Source organism: Pestalotiopsis fici, assembly GCF_000516985.1.
Source record: "Pestalotiopsis fici W106-1 unplaced genomic scaffold PFICI_Scf_13, whole genome shotgun sequence".
Lineage (NCBI taxonomy): Eukaryota > Fungi > Ascomycota > Sordariomycetes > Amphisphaeriales > Sporocadaceae > Pestalotiopsis > Pestalotiopsis fici.
Genome location: NW_006917103.1, coordinates 807,976 through 835,419, shown reverse-complemented (window position 1 = coordinate 835,419; position 27,444 = coordinate 807,976). Strand labels below are relative to the sequence as shown.

General features: G+C 48.6%; 11 protein-coding genes across 11 annotated transcripts; 9 read left to right on the top strand and 2 right to left on the bottom strand.

Annotated features, from left to right (window-relative positions):
* Positions 1-179: 179 nt before the first annotated feature.
* PFICI_14669 (uncharacterized protein) lies at positions 180-1,853 on the top strand (the record flags this gene model as incomplete). The annotated part of the gene is made up of 1 exon (XM_007843250.1): positions 180-1,853. One exon carries the CDS (start codon positions 180-182, stop codon positions 1,851-1,853), a length of 1,674 nt encoding a protein of 557 aa, XP_007841441.1.
* A 981-nt stretch (positions 1,854-2,834) lies between these two features.
* PFICI_14668 (uncharacterized protein) lies at positions 2,835-6,622 on the top strand (the record flags this gene model as incomplete). The annotated part of the gene is made up of 4 exons (XM_007843249.1): positions 2,835-3,316; positions 3,379-4,489; positions 4,546-4,924; positions 4,974-6,622. 4 exons carry the CDS (start codon positions 2,835-2,837, stop codon positions 6,620-6,622), a joined length of 3,621 nt encoding a protein of 1,206 aa, XP_007841440.1.
* A 70-nt stretch (positions 6,623-6,692) lies between these two features.
* On the bottom strand, positions 6,693-7,831 carry PFICI_14667 (uncharacterized protein; the record flags this gene model as incomplete). The annotated part of the gene is made up of 3 exons (XM_007843248.1): positions 6,693-7,371; positions 7,445-7,671; positions 7,730-7,831. 3 exons carry the CDS (start codon positions 7,829-7,831, stop codon positions 6,693-6,695), a joined length of 1,008 nt encoding a protein of 335 aa, XP_007841439.1.
* A 539-nt stretch (positions 7,832-8,370) lies between these two features.
* On the top strand, positions 8,371-9,874 carry PFICI_14666 (uncharacterized protein; the record flags this gene model as incomplete). The annotated part of the gene is made up of 5 exons (XM_007843247.1): positions 8,371-8,552; positions 8,635-8,969; positions 9,053-9,439; positions 9,523-9,606; positions 9,660-9,874. The coding sequence occupies 5 exons, from the start codon at positions 8,371-8,373 to the stop codon at positions 9,872-9,874; spliced, it is 1,203 nt and encodes a 400-aa protein (XP_007841438.1).
* Positions 9,875-10,238: 364 nt separating this feature from the next.
* PFICI_14665 (uncharacterized protein) lies at positions 10,239-12,100 on the top strand (the record flags this gene model as incomplete). Its single annotated transcript, XM_007843246.1, has 2 exons — positions 10,239-10,571; positions 10,637-12,100. 2 exons carry the CDS (start codon positions 10,239-10,241, stop codon positions 12,098-12,100), a joined length of 1,797 nt encoding a protein of 598 aa, XP_007841437.1.
* Positions 12,101-12,573: 473 nt separating this feature from the next.
* PFICI_14664 (uncharacterized protein) lies at positions 12,574-12,986 on the top strand (the record flags this gene model as incomplete). The annotated part of the gene is made up of 2 exons (XM_007843245.1): positions 12,574-12,755; positions 12,839-12,986. 2 exons carry the CDS (start codon positions 12,574-12,576, stop codon positions 12,984-12,986), a joined length of 330 nt encoding a protein of 109 aa, XP_007841436.1.
* Positions 12,987-14,187: 1,201 nt separating this feature from the next.
* Positions 14,188-16,999, top strand: PFICI_14663 (uncharacterized protein; the record flags this gene model as incomplete). The annotated part of the gene is made up of 3 exons (XM_007843244.1): positions 14,188-14,893; positions 14,962-15,042; positions 15,111-16,999. The coding sequence occupies 3 exons, from the start codon at positions 14,188-14,190 to the stop codon at positions 16,997-16,999; spliced, it is 2,676 nt and encodes an 891-aa protein (XP_007841435.1).
* Positions 17,000-17,986: 987 nt separating this feature from the next.
* On the top strand, positions 17,987-19,777 carry PFICI_14662 (uncharacterized protein; the record flags this gene model as incomplete). Its single annotated transcript, XM_007843243.1, has 1 exon — positions 17,987-19,777. The coding sequence occupies one exon, from the start codon at positions 17,987-17,989 to the stop codon at positions 19,775-19,777; it is 1,791 nt and encodes a 596-aa protein (XP_007841434.1).
* Positions 19,778-20,548: 771 nt separating this feature from the next.
* PFICI_14661 (uncharacterized protein) lies at positions 20,549-21,307 on the top strand (the record flags this gene model as incomplete). The annotated part of the gene is made up of 1 exon (XM_007843242.1): positions 20,549-21,307. The coding sequence occupies one exon, from the start codon at positions 20,549-20,551 to the stop codon at positions 21,305-21,307; it is 759 nt and encodes a 252-aa protein (XP_007841433.1).
* Positions 21,308-21,547: 240 nt separating this feature from the next.
* Positions 21,548-23,323, bottom strand: PFICI_14660 (uncharacterized protein; the record flags this gene model as incomplete). Its single annotated transcript, XM_007843241.1, has 4 exons — positions 21,548-21,751; positions 21,816-21,952; positions 22,010-22,773; positions 22,842-23,323. The coding sequence occupies 4 exons, from the start codon at positions 23,321-23,323 to the stop codon at positions 21,548-21,550; spliced, it is 1,587 nt and encodes a 528-aa protein (XP_007841432.1).
* An 833-nt stretch (positions 23,324-24,156) lies between these two features.
* Positions 24,157-25,755, top strand: PFICI_14659 (uncharacterized protein; the record flags this gene model as incomplete). Its single annotated transcript, XM_007843240.1, has 2 exons — positions 24,157-24,766; positions 24,839-25,755. The coding sequence occupies 2 exons, from the start codon at positions 24,157-24,159 to the stop codon at positions 25,753-25,755; spliced, it is 1,527 nt and encodes a 508-aa protein (XP_007841431.1).
* Positions 25,756-27,444: the final 1,689 nt, after the last annotated feature.

The following is a 27,444-nucleotide window of genomic DNA, read 5'->3' as shown; positions in this document are numbered from 1 at the left end:
GTATAAACCAAGTAGGTAGCCAAGTCAATAGTCAAAAACAGGCCCCAGGGTACACTTTCTACTGATCAATGGTGACTATATAAGGACATGGAGTTGACGGAAGAGAGACCATACCTAGAGAAGTTGCCCACTGCTAAACTATTGAAAGAATCCAAGAACAGTCAGTCTCTTTCATTATAATGGTCCGGATTCCAAGTCTAGTTGCTGCCGCGGCATTGGCGTCATCAGCTCTCGGAATTGTAGTATCTGAGGTCCAACAGTATGCCTGGACTGACCTAGCCATCTCTTCCCGCCCAGACGGCCGCTACATGCACCGCACTACAAGTGGCGAGCCCTTTCTTTGGATCGCCGATACGAACTGGGAAATGTTCCATCGCATGAACCACACCGATATTGACCTTTATTTTGCGGACCGCTCTGCGAAAGGTTTCAATGTTATACAGGCGGTGTTGCTGTCAAAGTACAATGTCACAACCGCCCCCAACTTCTTTGGCGACCTAGCAATCGACAACAGCGATCCAATGCAACCAAATGAAGGATACTTTTCCTTTGTCGATTGGGTTGTTGCCAGAGCGGCTGAGTATGATATCTTGGTCTGTCTCGTACCGGTTTGGGGACGTTATGTCAGTGCAGGGTGGTACGGCACCATTGGACCACGGCTTTTTGACAAAGACAACGCGTACTGGCTCGGACAATATATCGGCAAGAGATATCCCGGACTTACCAAGATGCTGGGAGGCGACACAAACGGATTTTGGGCCAACAACGTCCCTCAAGCACGCCAGGCCTGGCGGGACGACCCATATGGAGATCCGACCAAGCTCCTCGATCCCATTGAGGATACTCGCGAAATTTGGGCCGCCATGATGAAAGGATTCAAGGAGGAGGAAGCAAAAGCCGGCTATGAGGCCTTTGTTACTTTCCAGCCTACTAACCCTTGGATCTCGGACCCTCCCACTCCTCTGCCGTACGGCCACAACTACATAAACGGCAGTCTTGGGACCTTGTCAATGGATGCGGTGCAGTCCGGCCATGAGAGCCCAGACCCAGATGGAATTGATGCAAACTTTACGGTTCTCACGCCTTGGGACTCCAACAAGAATTATGAAAATATCATTCAGATGCGCGAACAGTTCTCAGGCCCTGTCATGGATGTGGAGAACCATTATGAGCTTGCCCATGACAGTTTCGATCCTTCCAAGCCATTGTGGAATGCTTCCCACGTCCGTCACGGCTTCTATCCCGCTCTTCTGAGCGGCGCCTGCGGTATTACCTACGGCAGTTTGCCAGTACAGCAGACCTATACCAGGCTAGAGCTTGTGGCCAGTCCAGAGCACTACTGGGAACCGCAGCTGGGCCTGGAGGCAAACACCAGTTGGCAGGAGGGAATTCATCTCCCTGGGGCGAAGCAAACTGGCTACGTGGGCAAGCTCTTTGCTTTGCTTTCCGACGAGGAGTTTGACGGCCTAGAGCCAGCCCGCGAGTACATATCGTCGTCTGCAGACGCAGAGGAAGACGTGATGCAGTACACAGGTACTCGCTATGTGGCTGGCATGGTGACCAAGGGACAATACTGGGTCTATACAGGATTTGGAGACACCTTTCAGATTGACCTCGGTGCACTCGCCAGTCGCTGGCAATCCCTAGACACCCTCTACACTGCGCATTGGTTTGATCCCCGGACCGGGAAGCTTCAGTACGCGAACTCGGAGAAGCCCCGGCTTGCCATTGGTCAGAGAACATTTGTGCCCCCGACTTATGGAGGAGTAGACCATGACTGGGTCCTAGTCATTACGGCCGAGCATTTATGCACATGGTTCAGCCTTGCGATCAGATCCATACGCGGGACATGAGGAACATGAAGAAGAAGTTGTGCTAGATTAGTACGTACTATGGCTCCGTTCATACTCACGGTACAATATAGTGGTAAAAAGTAGTAGCAATATACCTACCTGTTCGTTTTATTACAATTGAATCGGAATGCAAACTTAATGAATCATAAATTCCTCAAAAGGACCAGAGGGAGGTAGATAGCTAGAGATGCGTCTGCATTGAATCTGAGCAGAGTGTGCCTGTGTCGGCCCCCAATAACACCAAGTATCTGTTATACAAAACGGCCATCAATGAGTGTGAGATGGATCTGTCTGCAGCCTTGGCAGTACGAGTCCAATGATTTGGCCGAGGACTTATGCAGTAGAGCTATCTTTGTAATAGGAATTGCAATATTTGCAGACCGAGGCCCAAAGTGAGCTTGTAGATGCTATGCACAACTGAAGGAAACTGCTGGGTGCATCTCGACCAGTCATGGCTTAGCACGTCGCATCCATGGTGCTTTCAGCTAGGACTTTTGGTCAGGCTGTCAGGGGTATATCGTGGGGGGTCTCCCGATTGCCTATTTGGGGAATTCGCCGACGCGGGTTTACGGCTATGATGAGCTGTCATTGCCAAGGAATTGCGATATAGTTACTAATGCGCAGCCTATTTGCTTGAGATTGGTTAGGCTTCTGTTTTTTACATTGAATGTACCTATCATTGCCATTCTAACACTCTTACTCGCCGTTGCGTTCTTACACAGGCAAACTCCGAGACAGATTCATCGGGGTTCATGGTACACTGCTGCTGGAGGTGAAAAGCACACCAGCAATCCACCCATGCTGCTAAAAAGAATTGTTTTGTCTGCATTTGAGAATTTCCCGCGCAGTCTTGAAGCCTGATGCTAAACAATATTCCTGTAACAACCTTAGCGGCGATTGCAGCCGTCCTTCTGCGCTTCTGAGAGGGGCAGCAATTTCCCCGGCTGCTTCGATGAGCTACATGAATTCTGCAGGAACAAGATGGATCCTCTCTCTACAATCGGAGTGGCAGCAGCCAGCGTCCAATTTGCAGGTGTAGCCGTCCAAAGCTTGATCAAAACGATTGATCTCATTCGAAAGATTCATGATATCCCAAAAGATACCAAACAGCTTCTTGACTACATAGATCGAGAGCTTGCATTAGTCAATGAACTATTGCGCCCCGACACATCCACATATGCTTACATTTCTACCAACCAGTACTCTCAGCTCTCAACGCCTGCGATCGAGGCTCGAAAAGCGTTGGAAGAAATTCAGAAAACCCTTCAGCCATTGGTCACCGTTCTAGGTGACCCACATCATAGAGATGGCGCTGGAAAGCGAATAGTTCGACTGTGGAAGTCGATCAACACCGTTCAAACAGTGAAGAGGGTAGAAGAGAAGATGAAGACCGTGGAAAGACTCAAAAGTAGCCTCATGAGCCATTTACAAATGGCTGGGTTAGAAACACAGTCGGTACTAAGGTTAGTAAATCTTTTGGGACCACTGACTCCAGGTTTGTCGGTCACTAACCATCCTGTTACAGAAATCGCACTACCATGATTCGAGACATGACTCAATCAAATTCGGCCCGTGTCAACGAGACAATTCAATCATTGCAGCATCTCCATGATACACATGACCAGAACAACTACAAACTACACAGTTCAATGGCAACTATTACCCAAGAAATAAACGCAACAAGTCGTGAGGTAGTGGAAACTCGAATGCTCCTCAGTCAGGAAGCTACTAGTACTACTGAGGCGATAAGTGGTGTCAGGAAACACTTAGCCGAGGTATCGAAGGACCATAAAGCTCTGAAGATTGCGGTGGATCGGATTGAAACCACTTTCTCCGATTACAAGCTTGCGGTGCATGCGCATGTGAGAGCCGAAAACGAAGCGAAGGCTGAACTTCGCACACAACAAGTTATGGATCGAACCGCTTTCCTAGAAGATCTACGCAACGAACTACAAGACCAGCTCAGGGCAGTGATTCCATATCTGCATGCCCCTGGTAATGCGGTCCCCGAACTGGAGACTTCGACATATGAAGTGAATATCCCAGCAGGCACAGCCAGCATCAATTGCACCGCCCCTATGACGACACACACAAATCGACTCCAAGACTCAGAGCACTCCGAAAACACCGTCAGATCTCTGAGGTGCAAGTGCAATCAAGGAAAAATAACTGAAGTCAGGAACTATGGACCACTCGGATTCAAAATCGAGAATCATACCCCTCAAAATTGCCCTTTCCATGGTAAAGTCTCATATTGGTGCTACTCTATCGTAGCTGCATTGAGCCCATGGCTCCAGGGGGCGTTAGAATTCACCATTGGAGCGTCGAGCAGAAATCGGGTGTGGTCTATAACACCATCCTTAAGATTCCGAGCTATTGTCCGACGGGTGGATAGCCCATTCTTCACTCTTTTTGATGAATTTGTTGCGCGGTGTCCGACCTTTTCCCACCTTGAAGCAATTGGTGATTCCCGTCCATTGCTTTGGAGACCAGGTGAAGGATCAGGGCATCTAACCTGGAATCATGAATTCACTCGAGAGTGCATGTCAGACCTGATCCATGGGATAAAAAGAACAATCTCACTGGGACAGGCTTCTGCAAGCGACGTTGATGAGAATAACAATACTCTTCTGACGGTCAGTGATTACATTAACGTAAACATCTGGGTCAATCGTTGCTGAACACTTTCCAGGAGATCATATACCTCGTGTTGCTATTAGGTCGAGAAGTAGATCACTTAACTTTTGAATTGAACGAACTCCTCGAAATCGCCCAGGGGGCCAACGTTGACCCATGGGCAGAGACTGGGGTAGAAGGTAGAGGTTATTCAACCAAACCCGTCAAAATACGGGCAATGAAACCCGACTTTCGGCCACCGACTCACTGCCTAAACGAAGCTTTTATGATGCGTGGTGACCCACTCCCTACATTTATACGGAACATTATCAAGTACGAGGGCGTGACCGAATCACTCAGCACCTTTCAGTATCCTCCAGGGCCTTTTGGATCAAATATTGGGATGAGAAGAGACTGGCTTCGTTCCATACGAGCATACCCTGAAATTGTTGAGGGTAAGACATTCCTGTCAACGCTGTTCATACCTTGCTTATCAATTGTCAGCTTGGGACAGTGGTCTGAGCATGGCCATACTGATGAGATCTCTGCCCGGTCTGCAAAAGTTCTTCAATGATGAGAAGTTAGGATACAGCCACTCACATGGTAGGCTGACGCCTATCGAGCTTGCTATCGGCTGGCCCGACGGCCTGCGATTCTTCGTGGGACAGGGATGTCAAGTGAGCGAAGCCTTCGGAGTCTCATGTGAATTAGGCGATGCCGAATCTGCATCCATCCTTCTTTCCTCACCTGGAGTATTTTGTCCATTTTTACCCAATCTTCTGTGGGCAAGTGCCAAAAAGAGCAAGGTCATATTCCAAATGGCTGCCACAGAACTACAGCACCGGCTCGGGGAACTGAAGAGGGTTGCCTCAAACCACTTGACCATCCTGGAAACCAAAGAGATGGGCTTGGATGGTCCCTGGATGCCAACTTATGGCGCGCATGACATTTACTCAATATTGGCACGAAAAATAAGGATACCACCAAAGCTCGACGTTTGCCAAGGATGCTCGCCACACTGTGCTCACAATACAGAACTGTGGACTCCCCGGGAGAGCATTAAACTTCACAAGATTCTTTACGACGTTGGATTTGTGGACCTAGATGCACAGTGTGCTCATGGTTTCACACCACTAGCCGAATTTTGCATTAAGTCAAGTTCAACGAGGAACAAAACTTTACACGGCTGGACACGATCTTGGAATCATGGAGTTGCATGGTTCATCGAACGAGGTGCAAGTACAACTTTTGATTTTCGGGGAAACGGACAGCCAATCTGGCCTCATTTGCAATTTTACATCAGCTGGATGGTAGGCCTCATAGGCGATATAGACCAGCGCGTCTCTGTCGCATGCAACGAGCAATTGCTTGGCGATCAGTGTGCATGTTATTGCTCATCGAGTGGCTGCATTGCCCCTTTCGCGATTTGGCGTTGTCAGTCGAAATGTACAGCCGTGGAGACGCCGTTGGGACCAGACTGTCGATGCGACAGACGCCTTCGCTTTCGTATGCAACGCCTATCACGATGGATCAAGGAAACGCGATTCAGCAGAGCTCAAGAGCAGTCTTGTTATCGCAGAATTTGTCGCCTAGAGTTGTTCGAGCGTCTCGGCATGGTACATACTTGCTGTGTTGCGCATTCCGACTATCGCGAAGCGGAACGCGCAGAGATCTGGGCTGAAGATGAGTCCGCTTCTGAGCAACTCGAATCACTGATGTCTATATATGACACTGCAAAGATGTTGTATCGCGGGGTTTCTTTATCGGTGTTCTGGGCAGCTTGGTGGGGCGTCGTTGACAAGATTCTACCGCTATTCAAAGCTGAAGAACTATGCTCCGAGCCTCACCTTCTATTAGGCCTGGATTCTTCTAATCGTGAGAGGGCTCGTGCATTCGTAGCACAAAGTCGCGACGAGCGCTGGGGAATTCTCATGAAGGATGCCGGATACGAGGGCTGGGACTTTAAAGAAGTGATCAAAGATCACTTCACAAAGTTCTTGATGCAAGCCAAGGGATACAGTCAAAGTCGCGCGTCGTGGAGAAGGCATCGTCTCGTGGGCAGGCCACGGCCACCAAAGAAGAAACGTCAAGAACACGGAAGAAGCCACAACGTATTGACTCCTGCATTAGACCCCGACGAAGATGACGAATGAGCACGCGTCATGGCAAGGATCTCATCTAATGATAGATTTGATAACTCTGGGATTATCTTGATTGAAATATCTACTTGCTTCCCCAGGCATTGTAAAGAAATTCTTTGACTGACATTGTTCTAACATCTGGGAGTGTGGCATTCAGTGTTGCGGCGGCTGGGAAATCGAAATCACCTGCTTCCACGTAGACTGCATAGGCAACCACTAGCTTTTGGAAGTTCTCCTTTCCATTCTCGTCGTTGTAACATTCCTTTTGGGCCGGAAGCTCAACGATCTTGCCGCTCTTCATTTCTGCAATAGTGTTGTAGCTGACCGAGAACTTGCCTCCTGTTTGAGAAGTATCAAACTGATTAGAAAACGCATCATGAAACGTGACAGAAAACAGAGTATAGCAAACGCTACCTTTGACCTCTTCTACCAATGCAAGCAATTCATTGAATGTCATCTTGTCTCCAATAATGTACGAGTGTTCCGGCCATTTCTCTAGATCCAAACTCGCAACAACCATTTTGGCGATATCTGGCGTGTAAGTGAAAACGACTGGCACGTTTCCACTTCCAGGTATCACAGCTGCTTTGTTTTCAATGTCCACTGCGAAAGGGAATGGTCCCATTTCGCTCTCGATGTGAGGCAGGCCGTAGAAGTCCATGAACCAACCCGGGTAGAATAGCGTGAATTCTAGGCCTGATCTCTTCAGGGCTTCGACGGCTTGCAGTCGTGCTTGAAGACTCGGAAGGCTATCGACGTGACTATACAGCAAAGGAACACGCAATTCGTTAATTTAGGTCCGATTACCGTGGTGCATGCGAGTGATAGACTTACTCTTTGCGCAGAGGAATGCTCCATTCGCTAGGGACAAATCGCTGGGTGTTTTGGCAGTTTTCTGCAGCTGCAATGAGATTGAGCTGGGCCACGCCCTCGGCTTCGGTGAAGAGCGACATTGTTGAGATGACTGTGTCGATGTTGTGATCGTGCAGCACTTTTTGTAGCGACTCCACGTTGCTGTAATCGACGTGGATGGTCGGCGCGACTCGTGGGTTTGGTGACGACTACAAACAATGATGAGGAGGGAAGCATATTTCATGGTTCACAGACAGAAAATCTCACCCGTCGACTCAACACAATCACATTGTGCTCACTTTGCTTCAAAGCCTTGACGATCGTGAGGCCTAAGCGGCCGGTGCCTCCTGCGACTGCGACGTTTCTCATTGTGGTTGAAATAATTGAAGTGTTGGAGAATCAAGTTTTGGATAAGAGATTATGGTGTCGAGCATTATGCTGCCTTTAATCATTAAGAATTAAATATTCCGACAGCGGCGACAGTCATAACAAAATCATCTACTATAGGTACACAAGAAATCTGTTTACTGGCGAGTTCCTTACTCACTCATCCACAATGGCGGCATTCCCACTAACGACTTGCCGTAGGATCCAGTATAGTGCATCCCTGTCCCCTGTAACCGGGCTCTCTACAGGGGGGTAGATGATCTTACTCCTAGGAGCTAAGATTTCCCCTTGGAGCAAAACTTGCTCCTTGGAGTAAGGTCAGTCGCTGTGGGACTATCCACTCTATGAATGGGTAGTACGACAACTCGACATGCTGAATCGTAGTGCATTTGGAAACATTGAGGTTTATACTGGTTTCCCATACGATGATTCTCAGATATATAATGCAATGTTGAAAATGAAATGGAAAATGAAGTACATCTAACAGATTTCACCCATAAACATCAGCCTTTACATCTAAAATGACTCAACACATGTTCAACTCGATTGCAACCTCGGATTCACCAATCCTGATTGTTGGTGGTGGTCTGGGCGGCCTAGCACTTGCTCAGGCACTACGAAAGCGCCAGATACCCTACAGAATCTTTGACCGAGACTCGGCGCCTGACAGTCGAAGACAAGGTTGGAACATTGCTCTTCACTGGTTCGTGGCACTTCTGAACCCTATTTTGGTCTACCATCTTGGTTGTTTGTCCTTGGCACTAACAATCACCTTTACATTGTAGGATCATTGCAGACTTTGAGCGCCATTTCCCCAACGATCTCGTCCCCGTCGAATCCGTCTCCCATATGTACGAACATGGCTACCTGAGTGAAGGTGCTATTTTTGACGGACTTCATGGAAATGAAGTTCAGCGATTCGGTGCCAAAACAGGAAAAGATTTTATTCGCGCCGAGCGACCCAAGCTCCGTGCTTGGCTCGCAACCAACATTGATGTAGAATGGGACAAGATGTTCTCCCGGTTCGAAGAGGTGGACAAGACGGTCAAGGTGTACTTTACCGACGGCACGATGGCTGAAGGGTGCATGTTGATTGGTGCTGATGGAGCAAACAGCCCAGGTCAGTGTTATAAAGAATATCTTTCTTTCGTGTACTTGAAGAAAACAAAAAAGTGCCAGTCAGCTAATCAAGACTAATTGTAGTACGATCGCAGCTCCTCGGGCCCGAAAAGTCAAAGCTAGAAGTTCTTCCCATGGATGTCTATACCGGGGAATTGACACTCACAAAGGAAGAATATCAGGGCCAATGGGCACGCTTTGCGCGGTCGCTCTATATCGTTCAGTCGCCCGAAGCGTACCTCTTTGTGGGTCTGCGCAACATCTCAAGCGATGGCAACTTTGCGCAATACTATTGGATGGTTTTCCGCCATCACACTGAAGCCGAGATCAAGTGTGGCCATTCAACTAAGGATTGGAGCAAGGACAAGTTGCTTCAGGCCGCGCGCGATACCGTCGAGAAACTGAACCCGCAGTTTCGTGAACTGATTCACAAGACCAACCCTGAGGGCATGGTCCAGCCTCCACTCTACAGTGAGCAACTTTTTTTTTTTTTTTTTTCGTCGTCCTCAGTGCATTGATCATCACGAGACATCTACTCATTCCTTCCCTTGTAGTGGAAAAGTTTTTGCCATCTCCTGAAGGCTTTGGCGGAAAACGGGTCACACTGTTAGGTGATGCGGCCCACAAGATGCCACCATGTAAGTGAATTTTCCCAGAAATGAATTGATGTGATGTTGACAAAGGGAAATAGTCAAGGGAGAAGGAGGTAATCACGCCATGAAGGATGGCATGCAATTGGTAGACTTGTTGGATGAGGGCTGCCCTGATATCTATGGTCTGATACAGCAGTACGAGCTGACTATTATTGGCCGTGGTCGTGATGCTGTAGAGAGCACCTCGTTCGCTGCCATGAATTGGGTCCAGGGCACGGCGCACTCGGCCTGGCAGGATAAGTTGGGACGATAGATGAAGGTATCCCCTTGGCAGAAGATTTCGTTATCGCAGTTGCTACCTATATAATCCTTTCTTTTTCGCGCGCATGTCACAAGGCCAGTTGATTCTCTTCTTGGCAATATTGATGTTCAGGGTTTGTCATTCTCAAATCTGGGCGTACATGTGTATTACTCGGGCAATGGTTCATCTCCAGCACGGATACTCCGGCTTCGGTGGTGGGTTCAGGTGCCTAAACGACCCAGGTTAGTGCCTATCGGGTTCGACTTCCAGGGAGGTCTGTACCTGAATGGAATCCCAGCCAAGACACTCCACCACTTGCCGATCTTCAAACCACCATCATTACAATAGGCCAAAGGCTTTCATTGACCGGATGAAAATGGAGTCGCAACTGTTTGTCTGGTCAGCGTCTGCTTCGTCAAATCGAAAGCGCAAGAGACAGCCGATCCTCTCATGCGCGCGCTGCCGACTTTTCCGCGTCAAATGCGATCGCGACCGGCCCTGTGGCAGCTGCAAGCTAGCGGGGCGTGAGAGCGCCTGCAAGTATCAAGAGACACTCGACCATGAAACTGCTGCATCCTCATCGGTCGCTCGGAAAGACACGAACCACACGAATTACGTCGACGGTGATGGTGCCAAGACGCCGCAAATATTTGCCTATGTTCATGGGACAGCTCGACTCAGTACCTATACAACTGGATGGGCGCAGCTTGTGTGTGAGGTTAGGGCACTGTTTCATTTTGCGCAGTGGATGGATGAGCACTAACTGCATCACAGTTTGAGGAAGCCAAGGACTACGCATTTGGCATTGCCCCCGACTTTAAGCCAATATACCGCAAGTCACAAGCTCACAGGGATATTTTTAGCATGGCAGCTGGTGATTTATCACTTTCATCTTCGGCAAATGTCATGCTGGACAAATCGGAGCTTTCTGCACTGTTGCCAGACAGGCAAGTGGCCAAGCAGCTACTAGAGACCTACCTGAAGACCTTTGAAACATTATTCCCAATGTGGGAACCTCGGGTCGACATTGCTGGCGAGTTTGATCTGCTCAAGCAGGACAATGAGCACCACGCCTACTCATCATACCAGCAAATGTTCATGATGTTGGCTCTTGGCTGCTGCTCATCTCAGCTGAGCCTTCCAGGAGTGGACCAAGCCGAATCATGTCAGGTCTTTCTAGACGCTGCCGCAATTGCTAGCAAACACATCATTTGGGATGTCCCCGACTACCCTTCTTTACGAGCACATTGTATGGGAATCATTGCAAATCTTGCACTGCACGATACAGTCAGTCATCTTCCGACGTCTCCTGCTCTTGTGGGTCTCGTGGTTCGTGCTGCCATGTCCATGGCAATGCACCGGGATTCACGTCATTTCGAGGGCATGCCCGAGTCTGAGGCCATGATGCGCAATAGGCTGTGGACTACGATAGTATGGCTTGATTTATTTACGTCTGCCGTCACCGGGATTCCTCCTCTTATTCGGACAGACAGCCATGACGTGAATCCGATAGGCACATATGGCGAAACATCTCCATCGAATGACGGCAGCTCTGAGTTCCTCACCTTACTCACGAAGGTTTTGCCCACGGCAGAATTAATCATCACAAAAAGCAACTCTGTCAACCCAGAAATAGACTACGCCAAAGTAAAAGACTGCGACAATCTTCTAAAGCGTTCACTGGACAACTCACGAAACCTTCCCGACTTACTTCATGCAAGTATGCTTGACATCTTTATACGTCGGACTCTCCTTGCACTGCATTTGCCGTACTCGCGGCATGGGCGATACCTCCAGAAGTATCCAGACTCTCATTGGGCAGTTCTCGAGTGTTCTCTGGCACTGCTAAATTGTCACCAGCGATTTGCAGCTGAAGAAGATATGCAGTGGTTTATAAACATTTTCAGAGATGACATGCAACTGGCGTTGATATATGTTGTTTTAGGTATCAGACGAAAGGATTTCAGCCCACCATTAGATGCCATCCCCCAGCTTGAGAATGACCCAGAGGAAATCGCTTGGCATGCTATACGACAGTCAGTGGAAATTTTTAACGATCAGGCACATAAATCTTGGTCTCATTATAGAGTGTATTTGACATCGCTTTGGATGGTCACTGCTCTGGAGGCTTTGAAGTCCTCTACTTCTCTGTCTATGTTGGCAATGATGAGCGAAGCAACCGAGAACGCAATAAACGACATTACAGCAAGGTTCCACGAGAGTGATATTGGGGAATAAATGCCAGAAAAGGAAATCTGTTCACGACTCCGAGGCTGACGGATCTCCAAAGTTAAGTTGAAGGGCTATTGTGGCGTTTGCACTACCGACGGGTAAGATGGGTCCAATTTACGGTGTCCGGCATGATGGAACGGTCCGAGAGCTTCTATGGATCTCTATTACAAATCACCCTCGACATACAGTAAGCGCACGACGCTACTCGAGCAAAATGATCCATATTATACCGACACGTGGGCCCAAATGAATCAAGAGACACAGGTTTGCGATCCTTTATTGGATACCATGACAAAATGGGAAGGAATGCTGACCAGATAGAGTGGAGTCTACAGTATCGAGACTAGAGAACAATCCCAGTCAGATAGGCGAACATGCACCAATCAGACAAGTGCTCATTGAATCCTGCCATTGATATAAAAGTACACGCAACCACCGCCTTACAAAATGAATCTGTCAGCTATAACACAGATATCAATATGTCGCCTTTCACCCAATTTGTGACACTGCCAATCGCCGATGGCGCGTACGACAGAGCCATCGCCGTCCTTGAGCCGGTCGCCGCTATGATCAGGCGTGACGTACCTGGATGCCTCGAACTTGTTATTTACAAGTCGCAGGACAGCGCGACTAATAAGATCAACATCACTCTATATGAAAGGTATGTGCTGGCTGCGCACCGTCTCTTTCGTACTTGTACAGTAGGTCATGGCCACGATGCTGACTAAGAATCGCCATTGAAAGATTTGTCGACTCAGAGGCGCACCAGAAAGTTTTTACTTCTGCGGTGTTTGCGGACATGATGAAGCCATTGGTGGAGGAGAAGCTGCTGCGTGGAGAGCCTGTCCCGACGACCGTTAGCCGGGTGGGAGGATTCATGCCCAACGAATGAAAGCTGTACCTCGAGTGAAAGGTGCTGCATTAGGGAGAGCTGGAGTATCATGAAAGCTAGCCAGGACCAGTTAGCAATCTGAAACAATAGCTGGAGGATGGTGTGCGACACAGGACAATACGGGAACATATGTGCTTGTATATGGTCAAAAAGGCCGTCAGACAGCACTTGTCTGTGAACGCCGTAGCAAAATTGTCGTACTGACGTAGTCAGCACCCACCGCATCTCACCTTTGTGGGTATATAGTTCGATTTTCAGCACCTCTATTTTGTAGACTAGAGATTAACTTAGACATCTTTCAATGCTTCCTCGATCATCTCGTCTTTAGTTCCCTTTTCACACATCGGCTCGGGTGAGAAAAATTCATGATAAATTCTGGCGAGGATGAACTTTAGTAACGCCAAGAATTAATAGTTTTCTAGTCTCTGGGTTGGCATGACTTCTTTTTCGCTTTCCTAGCCGTGTTGTTGTACGATCTTTCAGTGTCGAGGATGGCCATCAAGCAAGGATACAGTACCAGTTAGTGTTACTATTCCAGCCAAAACGAAGTCGGCATGCGACCCTCTGCATTCATAAAGAACAAGATTGAAATCAGGTTGAGGCCTGTCCACCTACAGTCGTGAATCTAATGAGTGGGAATTCATTTCGCCTGCGATAACGGTGACTTTGTCGCCATCTGTGGTCCACTGCCTATAGTGCTCAACGCTAACACTTTTTCCAATGTAGTATTTACGCATTGTTATCTCCACTGGAAGTGGTTGGCAAGTGGACGAATCACGACGTATTGCAAGGGGGTGAAGACGTGGCTCGGAGCTCCTGCCCGTTGGAGCTCACGCTGCCCACCAACCATCAGCCGCGTTGCGGTTCCTGGAGCGGGGTGAGAGGCGCAGACAGAAGCGAGGTAGTTACACACCAGCCCTGTCAGACTTTTTTCCAATACAAAACTCATCCCTCCTCAACATTGCCATGCAACACAGGTTGTCTTTTTTCTTCCCTAGTTTCATCACTTGGTCTCGTTTCTTTCTCACCTCTGGTCGTGGCCATCAAACATTTCCACCAGGCCCTTCCATGATGATCGGTGCTCCTCAGCCTGACCACGATCAACCGTACCTAACCTTCTTACAACCTTTTCTCGCTGGCTGCAGTAGTAATTGACCCACCGCAGATCAGCCCAGCACGCGTCCGGATAATTCGTTTTCACATGTATCCATATAACTATAGCCAAAATGCATCTGAATATCACACTTCTACCCTTTACAATGAACACAGCCAGTCGACACCCACTTCTCCGGACCAGCTCTATGACTCCATAAGTCTGCCGGTAGGAGCCGGCATGATACGACTCCTTTACCTAGATCCTTTCCCATCTCCCACCACGACACCTGAGGAAATGGAGTCTCGGCCACTGCAAGGAACTCTAGTCAAGATCAAACTCATCGACTCTCCTAGATTCGCTGCATTATCCTACTGCTGGGGGGAAATGAAACTCCGTGGAAACGAGACGATCCAATGTGGAACGGCCAGCATCGACATCACTCCCAATTGTGCCAAGGCGCTACGAGCTATACGACGACACCAATTCGCCACGTCAAGTCCACCACTTCCCATTTGGGTCGATGCGCTGTGTATCAACCAAGCAGAGACACCCACTGCAAAGGCGGAAAAGGCGGACCAGTTGCCGCTAATGGGAGAGATATATCAATGGGCTGATCCTGTGTACATATGGCTGGGCTCAGGCGATTCCTCGATTCATGCCGGCTTCGCGACGCTACAGCAATTCTTCCCCGCATGCAGATTCCGGCGGAGTACTCAGAGTTTGCCGTGGATCTTGGAGATGAGGCGCTCGGAACGTTGGAGGAAGAGAGCGAGGTATATATGGGACAACGCATTCCTCCAAGGCGCCGTGTGTTAGTCCGCTCCTCCATGACATTCCGTTTTGCGCACTCCGACAACTAACAATAGATATCTCTTGCAGGCTACCGACTGATGTTGGCTTTGAAACGGAGGAAGATAGCTAGGTATATTTGGGACAACTCACTCCATCAAGGCTCCATGTGTCAGTCCGCTCCTCCACGGCATTCCATTTTGCGCACCTCACCAACTAACGATAAATATATGTCGCAGTGTACCGACTGGTGATGGGCTTTATGGGACTGACCAGCTCTGAGCTTTCTTGGCCTCCGCCCCAGGACTCAGGCGAGATACAAAAACTGCTTGAGTGTGAGTGGTTCACGCGCGGTTGGACATTCCAAGAAGCAGTACTTGCTATCAATCCTACAATTCTGTATGACGACATGACGCTCTCATGGATCGACTTCTTATCAGCTTTGGAGATTGGGTTTCCGAAACTATTCGTGGACAGCCCAGCGCATAGCCTTGGTACGGCCTGGATGAATATTCGAAGACCTCTTCACTGGAATGGTCTCCAGCGACGGCCACGTCCATCATATCATGACCATGACCGTGCCTTGCCCAGAAGTGACCTAACCTTCCGACACTACCTGGAGACGTGCGGCCATGAGTGCTCTCGTGATATCACCTCACCACCCGAGAACCACGACGATACTTCATTCTGTCACACAGACAACTTACTCTCGTGGCTGCACTTGGTCCACTTTTCCGGAGAGATGCTCGCTTGGGCAATCCTCTTCATGCCTCTCTATTTACTCATTCTCCAGACGAATCCTGCGGTGATCACCCAATTTATCCCCTGGTGGCTTTTTGGGCTATTTTCTCTAACATACGCTGTTTTCGCTATGTTTGTGTTCCAAGGATTTAACACACTCCCGCAGCGAACATCTCGCGGGATACAGAATCTATGTTTCATGCCCCTGATTGCCGGCTCGAACGCGAAGGAAGAGCGAATGGCACTCATTGGTAATGCCACTGTCGCCACCGGAATGAGCAGAAACTCAGCTGCATTAATAGAACCTTTTGAAAGATCTTCGGACGTTCTACTCCAAGCCCTGATGAGAGCAGTCTCAGAACGTCACACTTCCAATTCTCACGACGGAGTCTATGCGTACTTTGGTGTGTTAAAAGCAAACGGATTTGATATACCGGATGTCAAATATTCGCAAAGCCCCGCTGAGGTACATCGAGACTTTCTAAAAAGTCTACTCGACTCAGACCAATCGCTCATTGGACTGATTGTCGAAGCTGGCACCCGCCGGGGCGAGGGTTTCGCTGCACCTTCATGGGTCTGCCATTGGGGAGGGGGGAAAGACCAACCCCGTTGCCCGATTACACCAAAGTATATCTATAATACTGCCGAAAGCAAGGCAACACCGAATTCGAGACCTTACGCCGACGTCTCAAAGGATGGATGTAAGCTTACAGTTCACGGCTTCCTGAGTGACCACATAGCATACTGCTCTCCTCGCTTGGTCGATTTTCTTGAATCAGACGTTGTCGAAGGAGTCGACGTGCGATCTGCTGCAGGGAAAGCTATACTTGCCTTTTCAGATTGGTTCATGCATGCTACTAGGGACCTTGCAGTCAATTATAAGTACCAGCCTTTGCCTGGTACGATCTTCGAAATTCTTCACGGTCGGTTCGAAGATGGAACTCATAATAGGCCGATCGTCCATCAGAATCGTGGGTTTGATGCTTGGTACGGTATCGTTACAAGAAGCATAGGAAATATGCCCGCAGAGGAAATGAAATTACCAAAGCGTAGGGCAGATCTACTTCAGCTCATTGTGGCAGGTCTTGTAAAAGATCAAGGTGCCAAGAAATACTTGGTCGAACTTGTGAATCGTCTAGCCTCTAAGAGACGTCTGATATTCACAAAAAACCAGGACCTCGCTATAGGATATGGAGAGGTACACAAAGGGGACATCATCAGCCTTGTAGCTGGTGTAGCAATCCCTTTGATTGTGAGAGAAACTGGAGAGGATAGGTACACGCTCGTAGGGCCAGCGATTGTCCCAACGTGGATGGGTGGGGAGGAATGGAAGAGACTTTCGGGGAGAAATGTTGACGTGTCGACTAAACGCATTGTTTTGGTATAAATTGTTCTGGCGCTGAACGCTGTGTTCGGATAACGAGTGTGTCAGGCCCCGGGTAGACCCCGGAACTGGAGATATCACTACCGTTCTGCTCAGTCCTTTATTATAACTCCTGAGCCACAGCCTGTCAATAGCCTTATTTGTAATGCCGGCCTGATACTTATAGGCTGCCAGAAGTGTAATAAATATGCTGTAAAATGGTGCAGATATGTACTGCCCGCTCACGCGCTCACGCGCCGTGACAGGGCCGAATACCAATATTGTGAGATGACAGACGGAAAGACATGAATCGTATCTGAAGAAAATGGTCGACCCGAGCGAGTAAAGGATGTTTTAAGCACACGTGTAGTAGCGTAAAGCAAACCTTGGAGCCCGTTTGAACCTGGCTATTTCCCACTTTTGACAGCCATTGCATTGCGGGGTTGATGGGAGGCGCGCCCATGCGTTTTTGATATTGCATTTGGCATCGTGTCTGCCAATTATTGATACTAAAAACCTCCATTTCTAGCCATCACCATGCCACAGAACCATCTTCTGTGCCATCGTCCACATATGGAACGGTCCGCGACCCGCCTCGCCAGCCGCTCTCCCTGTCAGCCTGTATGCTCCCCTGCTCCCCGCGCAAACTGCCGCCGGCGCTAACAAAGTTCAGCTGAGTCGGCGCGAGACTAGACTCCGGCAATGCTGCCAAGTCCTTCCAGCCATGCTATTAGATCGGGATATCTTTCGTCACGTCGTATACGTTTGTAGCTTAGCCCAACATCGCGAAAGCAAATCCGCGACTACGGTCAGCTGAAATCTAGAGGGGCAGTCTTGAATGCGCAGTTCCAAGCATGCTCGGTTTGGTCCCTTTCAAGCTATTAAAGAACACGTCGCCCTTCATGTGTTCTGTATGAGTTGCACGGTTAGAGAACTACATTATTGACCCTGGATATCTTGTTTTATGATCTAGAATTTGTTTCCATTTCTTGAGAAATCCTTGCAATCATCATGCCAGCACATCCTCGGCTGTCCAAGACGGACCAACTCCACACTTGGTGGCATGAGACTGGAGTTGTGAACACCACCTCCCGTGTGAGGGAAGACCAAGTGCGCATGTCGCGCAGATACCGTGTCCAAGTGCGCCCTTTCCAGCAGGACAAGGCCGAGTTCTTTGACTCTTTCGTCTACGAAGCGATCCCACGGAGCGGAAATGGCAAGATTGCTACACCCCTGGACCATCCAGACCCCAAACCCTTCATACACAAGGATGGCGATGGCATTACCGCATTTGAGGAAGAAGCCTTCATCAACATGGCCTGGTCTCAGTTCTTGTACAAATGTAAAGTCCAAGTCCGAATCAGCTCTAGCGACGCATGCATCAGACTTGGCACCGATGTGACCATTCGACCTGGCATACACAATCTCCAGACAGAGACGGAGAAGGATACTGGCGCACTCCTGATTACAATTCCCTGGCAGGAAGGGGGCTTTCGCTTCTCTGTTGAGTTCAAGGACGACCTCATCCAATATCGCTCCAACGGTAAAACATATGTCTATGAGGAGAAAGACAAAGATCATTCCTTGGTCGGGGAGGAGCCCAAAAACGCGCTCCTTATTTTCGCGAGTCCGTTTCTTCCGGAAGCAATGACGCCGCGCATGACGGAGGCAAATACTACTAGAATGACGCCGGGTCCTATCCGGCCAGGCGATTGGGGCTCCAGGGAGATTCTGCACTTCCCTCCGGGTGTGTATTGGCTGGACTCGGCTCAAGAAGGTGAAAGCCCACGACTAGGTCAGATGCACATCAGACTCGCGCCCGAAACAAACTGGGTCCATCTCGACGCTGGCGCCTACGTCAAGGGCGCCATCGAGTACTTTACTCAGGCCGATGACTTCTATGCCACTGGGCATGGTGTCTTGTCCGGTGAGCATTACGTGTATCAGGCGAATCCCTTCAAAAGTTACCACTCCCATAAAGACGATGAGTATAGTCTCCGCATGTGGTGGCACCTTCACCTAGTCGATAACCAGACCTGGCACTGTGCAGGCCCAACCATTACTGCTCCGCCCTTCAACACGATGGACTTCAAGCCAGAGAACAGGTGTGGCTCAGAAATCCGCGACTACAAGCAGGTAGGCGCCTACTTTTTCCAGACCGACGGTCCTCAGCTCTACAGCAGAAGCAAAGTCGAAGATGTATTTTATCATGCAAACGACGATGCGATCAAGACATATCACAGCAATGCCACCGTCTCCCGGGCAACCATCTGGAAAGGACCGAATGACCCCGTCATCCAGATGGGATGGGATGGGAGGAATGTCCAGAATGTCAAGATTGAAGATCTCTGGATTATCCACACCCGATACATCAAGCAGGATAAGGCGGTGCCGGCGGCCATTGTTGGCGCATCGGAATTTTACAGCGATCAAAAGACCTTGCCTGAGCTCGACAAGAATATTCACTTGACGGTGAAAAATGTGCGTTGCGAGGGCCCCGCACCGGCACTCCTCGGCATCACGCCTTTGCAAAATTACGACCTCCTCGCCATCGAAAACGTCACCTTTACGGATCCGTTGCAGGATTGCGCGGGTACCAGTTTTGTCAAGCCTGTGGTATCGTCTCACAGGGATATCAAGATGAACATTCAAATCAAGGACTGGACCATTCAGGGCAAGCCCGTCACCATGGAAAATTTTCGAGTCGCCTCGGACAAGGAGTCTGGAGACGAGAAACAGATTGGGCGGTTGGATATTGATGTTCAGCACTGGAAGAAGTGGAATATCGGGAAGAGTGGGTAAAAGTCGGAAGGATTTTGGACGGTGCATATGAACAAGATAAGCATGACTCATGTACTGGGCATTTGCTTGCTTAGGTAGTCGTCTGTTTTGAAATATGAACCATAGTCTTTCTGTACTGAACAGGAAGGAGCTCGTTACATACTGTGCTGTATTATGTTGCGCACCATCAAGGGGCTGCGTTCACCCGCTTAGCTTTTCCATCTTCGGGGCCACGCTCAGGAACAAGAACCTAAATTCCACCCAAATGTGACTCATAGACAGTCTCTCGGTCAACAAGAAGGTTTGACTGATGGAGCACGAAAGGGATGTGTACAAAAGGATTGAACCAACTTTGAAAGGTCGGCAATGTTGAACTGTGTTTCAACACTTACTAGTACCAACTCTTCGTTGACAAACGCTCGTTCTGATGCAACCACAATCTTCTGGCGACGATCCTACGCTATGGCCTGTTCAATAGAACTGTCTCTTGATCAACGCTCTCATTTCAGTGCATCTCTCCGCTTTATCGATTCTTCATCATCCATTCCTACTATTTTTAGATTGCATCAACATGGCCAACATTCAGGTTTTAGTCCTGTCAGATACCCACAATGACGCTTTTCCAGATCCAGGTTCTATTCCCAGTGTCGATGTTGTTTGTAAGTAATTTGTTTTAACTCATTTTCAAATTCCACTCTTGAGAAGCAAACCCCCACCCCCTAATAGGCAGAATAGATATATCTGATATGGTTGCTAACATCTCTTGTTGGAGTACACTGCGGCGATTTGACGATGGCTGGTGGCAAATCCAAGTATATAGAGGCGCTTCAACTCCTAGGACAGATCGAAGCAGAGCTGAAGCTCGTCATTGCTGGCAATCATGACTTATCTTTGGATCCAGACTGGTGGCAAGCCAATCTCGACGATGACGACGACCCCTTCGAACCGGACCAGATGAAGAAACTAATGCAAAGCCAAGCTGAGAATGGAGTCCAGTACCTCGAAGAGGGCACACACATCTTCAAACTCAAAAACGGTACAGAATTTTCTGTCTACGCATCGCCATACACACCAGAATTCAACGGCTATGCATTCGGGTACCCACACGAAGAAGACCGCTTCAATAACCGCGCGGCTGCCAATCCCATACCGGAGAACGTCGACATTATCATGAGCCATGGGCCGCCACGATTTCCCCACGATGAAAATTGCGAGCCTTACACTTTGGACATGAATGAGTCATCAAAACACCTCGGCTGCCTTCATTTATTTCGCGCAATTCAACGCGTCCGACCGCTTCTCCATTGTTTTGGACATATTCACGAGGGCTATGGTGCTCAGTTTGCAAGTTGGGAACAAGGGAATGCACTAGCCCTCCATCAAGTCGAATCGGAACTGGAAAATGGGCTTCGCAGGCTCATATTCACCGAGGTAATGTCGCGTGGGACTCTTTTGATCAATGCAGCACTCAAGGTCCATGGCTCTCAGCAGAATAATCATCCATGGATACTAACCCTTCCCTTGCGACACCAGACAGGAATGAACATCTAGAACGTTTATCGGCAAAGACTTGCCTCTTGCGACTATGTCTGTCTTAAGGCGCGATATGTGTTTTCAGCGATAGCAGATATGGAAAATCTACTAGATTGCATGAAAGAAGTAGATCTTCTTACAAGTATTCGAAACCAGATGCTTTCGGAATTTTAAAGACAACTCGAGACACAAGGGCCGCTTTTGTTTTCGATTCTAAATCGCTGATAACTACAAGCACTCTTTCGTGGAGCGAGCTCTTTACTCTGCTGCATTGGAATATTGTCCAGACTCGGCCAGAAACCGTCTTGCAGGCACCTTTGCAACAAACAGACGGTCGAGCGTCTCAGGTGTGAGTCCTTTGGTCTCTGGAAGTCTGAAGAATGCCCAAACAGCCAGAATCAATGTGAACCCTGCTGCTGGAAATGCGGCTTTGCCTTTCAAATTGCCGGCCGAAGCATTGAGCTGGTAGGGTGCATCAGTAGAAGTCTTTGGCTCGAGTAAGAAAACCGAAATGGAAACGACTCACCATGTAGGGTGCAACAATGGTGTTGAGGATGGAGAGAAAGTAGTACGTATTCCTGCCAAGTGATATGGTCTTGGATCGAAGTTCGACAGCTCCGACCTCTGCAGCAATAGCGTAAGGAATTGGTCCAATCGTGATGCCTTATGAAGTCAGTCAGCAACTGGATTAAGCAAGCAAATTTCCGTAAATAAGCATACCATAACAAAAGAACCAGACTAAAAGTAATGCAGACTGCACCCAACGAATGGTTGAGGAAGATGGCGCCAAATCGAGGAATCCGACAAGTGCCATTGGGAACACCATGACCAGCAGTCCCGTGAGATAAATGTCGCGGCGTCCAAACCTGCGCTGAACGAACCAAGAGAGTACCGTACCTAAAAATGCGATACTGTAGTTTCCCAGCGCCAATTTCAAGGAGTTGGAAGGGGAAAGCCCCGCCAAGGTGAAGAAATAGGTGATATAGTTCTGAATAGCAAATCCGGGAAGGATTTGACAACCCCAACTAACCATGGCGATTTCTGTACGGCGACGGTTGGTTCCCCGGAAACAGTCCAAGTACGTACTGCCGATTCCGATGCTGCGTTCAGTGGCAATTGTATGACTGATCATGGCAACAATATTAGACTTGCTGATTGTCTCGTCTGGTGCAGCTATGATTCGCTCGAGTACCCTTGTTGCTTCTTCCGTGTTGCCCTTGCGAACCAGCCACCAAGGGGACTCGGGAGCAAACCAGCAGGCAACGGCCAGGAATGGCGGCCAAATCCACTGCACGCCCAATGGCAATCTCCAAGACCACTCCGTTGGGTCATTGAGCTTGGACATGAGCACACCGGCGGCAATCAAATGGCCTATAACCCAGTTCAGGTTGACAAAACTCGTAAGATACCCGCGCAATGCCATGGGGCAGATTTCGGCGGCATAGCCAGGCGTCGCAGCAGCAAACACGCCGCAAGGAATCGCTCTGAGAAATGGCAAAGAAAACGTCAGCAAACATGAAATTATTAGCGATTTAGCTATCCAGGGACATACATGAACAAGCAACCAATCAAAAGAACCTGAATACTGGTTGCAAAGAACATGATAAAAACAAAGCCGATGAGAAGGATGTGACAACACATCATGGTCAGCCGATAGCCGAAGCGATCAATAAGCAACCCATTGAGAAAGACGCCGCCAATCATGCCTACCAAGCTGGACATAGTCAAGGAGATCTGCCAAGTGGTTGAGATCGTGTAGGAACCATCGGCGAGTCTCTCACCAAATCTCTGCAGAAATTGGGGGTATGCGTAAAAGGAGTTGACAAGAATCAACATGTAAGACTCCATGACGGTAGCCATGCTGACTATGGCGCTCCACATGACGGCAATGCGGTAGAATTGGAGAGCTTGCCAAATTGACATGCGAGATTCAGCTGCGGTCCCCTGAGCAGCTTGCTCTTCGTGTTCAAAGTCCAGTTTCTGAATGGTGGGGCCATTTTCAAGCCTTGATGTCGTCTTCTGCTCGGTATCCATACTGGGAGGTCTTGGGGTATGTAGAGATGAGTGTGAGCTTGGACTTTTGTTCTACTTCACGACTAAGTGCCTAAGCTACATGGACTTTACACCGGAGATGACCTCAATATATACTTCATCCCGCCCAGAGCCATACCGGCAAACGACTTCCTTGTTCACTTGATCACGACATCACCCCGATGCTCCCATACTCCTCTATTCCAGATGGCGCCATTTCTTGAAGTCTGCGCTACCCCATGGGGTTTGACCCCCGGCATATCATAGTCGGACGCCAAGCTCCCCAACTTGAGCAGTCTTTGGGCCGAACAGGTCAAGATAGCCGAGTATTCGTAACTGCCGGGTATTTGCCGATTTTGACCCATGACTTGATGGCAATACGCCTGTCTGAAAGTGGTATCTCAACCTCATAATTCTTGATGAAACTATTGAACGGCAAAAAGTCGGGAGGTATGCCCTCCTCATGGGGTATCATCCATCATGGGTCAATCTCCACTAAAAGTGCATTGGTGTCGGTAGTCGGGTCTTAGTCCTCGGTAGCCGGTCGTACTCGGCTACAATTGGCTGTTTTTCAGGCGCTCGCATGACCATATGGAGTATATTAGCATCGTGAATCGGGGTCAAGTCCGGGTCCAAGTGGGTTGCATAGGCTTGCATGTGAGGAGCAATGTCGGGAAGGTGGTTCCATAACTCCTCAGTGACTTGTTGAATCGTAAATTCTCTATTTTTAAGAACTTGCACTGCGCGACATTATTCACCCTTTCTTTCCCGTATTGATTGACTTACTCGATCGACTTGTCATTCACAGATCACTCATACACTCCAAATCTGACAAAATGCCTCCAAAACAACCCAACATCATCTTCATCATGGCAGATGACCATGCATCAAAGTCAATTTCTTGCTACGGAGCTGGTATCAATCATACACCAAACCTCGATCGCATAGCCAAGGAAGGCATGCTGTTCAACCACTGCTATGTGACCAACAGCATCTGCACTCCATCGCGAGCAGCTATTCTCTGTGGTACTCACAACCACGTCAATGGTGTCATGACGCTCGATTCCAAACTCAACAAGCATCTACCCAATGTGGCCAAGCATCTCAGGACGGGAGGCTACCAGACAGCAATGGTCGGCAAATGGCATCTCGGCGAGGGCAAAGCCCACGAGCCTACTGGCTTTGACTACTGGAGCGTCGTACCCGGCCAGGGCGAGTACTGGGACCCAGAGTTTATTGAAGCGACTGGTACTGAGCGCATACCTGGGTATTGTACTGATATCATCACTGACAAGTGCATGGACTGGATGAAGGTGAGAGACACGCAGAAGCCATTCTTCTTAATGTGTCACCACAAGGCTCCCCACCGCAGTTGGGAATGCGATGAGAAGCACAAAGACCTATACAAGGATCCCGTGAAGCTACCCGACACCTTTACGGACGACTGTAAGAAGAGCCAAAAAGCCCATTCATTTAAAAAGACGAAGGAAACAAGAAGCTAATATACCTTCAACATAGACAAGAACCGCGCAAAGGCGGCCAAAGTGGCCAAGATGCGTATAGCCGAGGACCTCACCTACAACGACTTGGGCATCGCCCAACCCGAGGGACCTAGTGGTCGCATCGGCAAGAAAATGGTCGACATGTGGTGGTGGAACGACCGCAAGATTCCCTCTCCGGAAGACGTGTCAAGCATCCGACTAGTCGACAAGCACGACGGCACCATCTTCACCTTTGAGTCCAAGGAGAAATTTGCAGAGTGGAAGTTCCAACGGTACATGCAACGATATCTGCGCACTATCCAGTCCATAGATGATAACGTCGGACGAATGCTCGACTTTCTCGATGCCGAAGGGTTGACCGACGATACCATTGTCATCTACACCTCGGACCAGGGCTTCTTCCTCGGCGAGCACGGTTGGTTCGATAAGCGCTTCATGTACGAGGAAAGCTTCCAGATGCCGTTTTTGATTCGCTATCCACAGGAGATCAAGGCCGGGTCAACGTGCAATGACATTATATGCAACGTGGATTTTGCTCCGACATTCTTGAGCTTTGCCGGCCTTTCTGCCCCGAATTACATGCAAGGGGTAGATTTTCGCCCACTTCTTCGGGGAGAAACGCCTTCAGACTGGCAAGGAGTTGCATACCACCGTTATTGGATGCACAACGACATCATCCACAATGCCTATGCTCATTACGGGTGTCGCGACCAGCGGTACAAGCTCATCTATTGGTACAATGAAGACTTTGGTCTGGAAGGCGCAAGACCTGGCGGGGAAGAAGACAAGGAGTGGGAGTTGTTTGATTGCCAGGAAGATCCACTGGAGCTATTCAACGTCTATCATGACGCGAAGTATGCAGATGTGGTCAAGATGATGACCAAGAAGTTGGAAGATAAGATGCGTGAGATTGGAGATACGCCCGTACATTAGCAGGTATTAGAAATGTAGAACTACTCCGGTAAATTTACTACTACGATGGCTAGCGACCGACATACTTGGCACAGGCTTATTGAGAAAATTGACTTGAGCCGAGGCGGGCGAACCCGAAAATTGTGCAGCGATAATGATGTTCCAGCAACTTATCAAGGCAACAAACCAGGAGATTTAGATAGGTAGCCTTTTTTTTTTCTTTGTCCCAGATTGCTTCAATTGCAATAAATTGCACTGAATGGCGACTATTGTTGTATGTGCACTCTTCATAAACTTTGCCATCACGTATAGTCTTTCTAGAGCTATGTTTACAACCTCGAGGGCGAAAATGAGCACGACTGTAAATGATGATCATACAGCAAGATCAATTGTCTTCACCTTGCGCAATTTTGGTAAAAACATTGGAATTGTACTATACGGTCCCATGGGCAGTATTCTAGTATCCAGCACAAACTTGTCTGGCGGTTCGTCATTGTCAAACTATCACTGGGTCATCATCTTTACTGCTTTCTGCCAGCGCTTGTATCGTCTCGTTGACATATCTGAAATTCCTTCGTCTCCTAGTTCTCTTAAGGCCGCTGCGAGTAGGCATAGTCCACCTGCTTCATGAGCGAGTTGAATCAGTTTCCAATCTCAGTAGTGACACATATTAGCTCGAAGATATTGTGGACTGTTTTTGCAAACAGTTCACGGTTCTTTGCTCTTTGATTATTTCTCTCTCAACCTTTTTTTTTTTTAAAAAAAAAAATAGCCCGTCAAAGAGCAAGTAAAGTAACAGAAAGGCGATATGTAAGACCGATTGGGACTATATCATGCTGTCGCACTCGCGGCCACATAAGCAAAGGTCGAAAGGGGGAAGGGAAGATAGCAGAGATAAAAATAGAAGGAAAACAAAGATATTTGAAAACCCCAGAAATTCCTCCGTGGTCGCCCACCTAAGCCCGGATTCGTGGGTACAGTGCCTAATCTGTGTGCTTTAGAGGTGCCGCTTGTGGATAATTCGGCCCCCACAAATGGATACATCTTATCCAAGCATCTAACGATTGCACGAATTTGTCGAATTAAGAGCCTTAAAGATGTATATGAAGCAAGGGTTTTATTCGAATTATAGCAGACTAACCAGGATGTAGAGGAGTGTTTATAAAGAATCATAAAGTAATTGAAAATTAATTACACCGCAGAAAGGCTAAAATAAAAAACCTAGTATTGTACTATCCGTGCCGGGCCGTAAGATGTTAGAGGCACTGTGTAGGTCATTTTGTTAAGGGAATACGCCCCGTACGGAGATAACAATCCAAAAAACCAAACCACTCCAAACCCGGGGATAAACCGGTTCACTGGACGCGGCCGCACGACTGGGCATGTTCATCAGACTCTCCACTACATTAGGCCTCCTGTGCCTCTTTAATGGGGCAGATCCACTTGCTGACCAGCAAGCCCATGCCACAGGACAACAGCAGGGGTTCATAGACGTACTGTGTATGTAGTGACATTTTTAGGCAGACAACCGTTGGAACAGGTCGATCAGAAGATCCAGTTTGCCCAGCAAGAGGCTGAGCTACATTCGGCGATCCAGCTGCGCGACATTTGACAGACGACCTAGTTCTGCTAGTTTGTTTCGAGTTTAAATGATTGCAGCTTGCAAATAAAAGTATAAAAAGTCTATAGGCGCATTCCCTATATCCATTG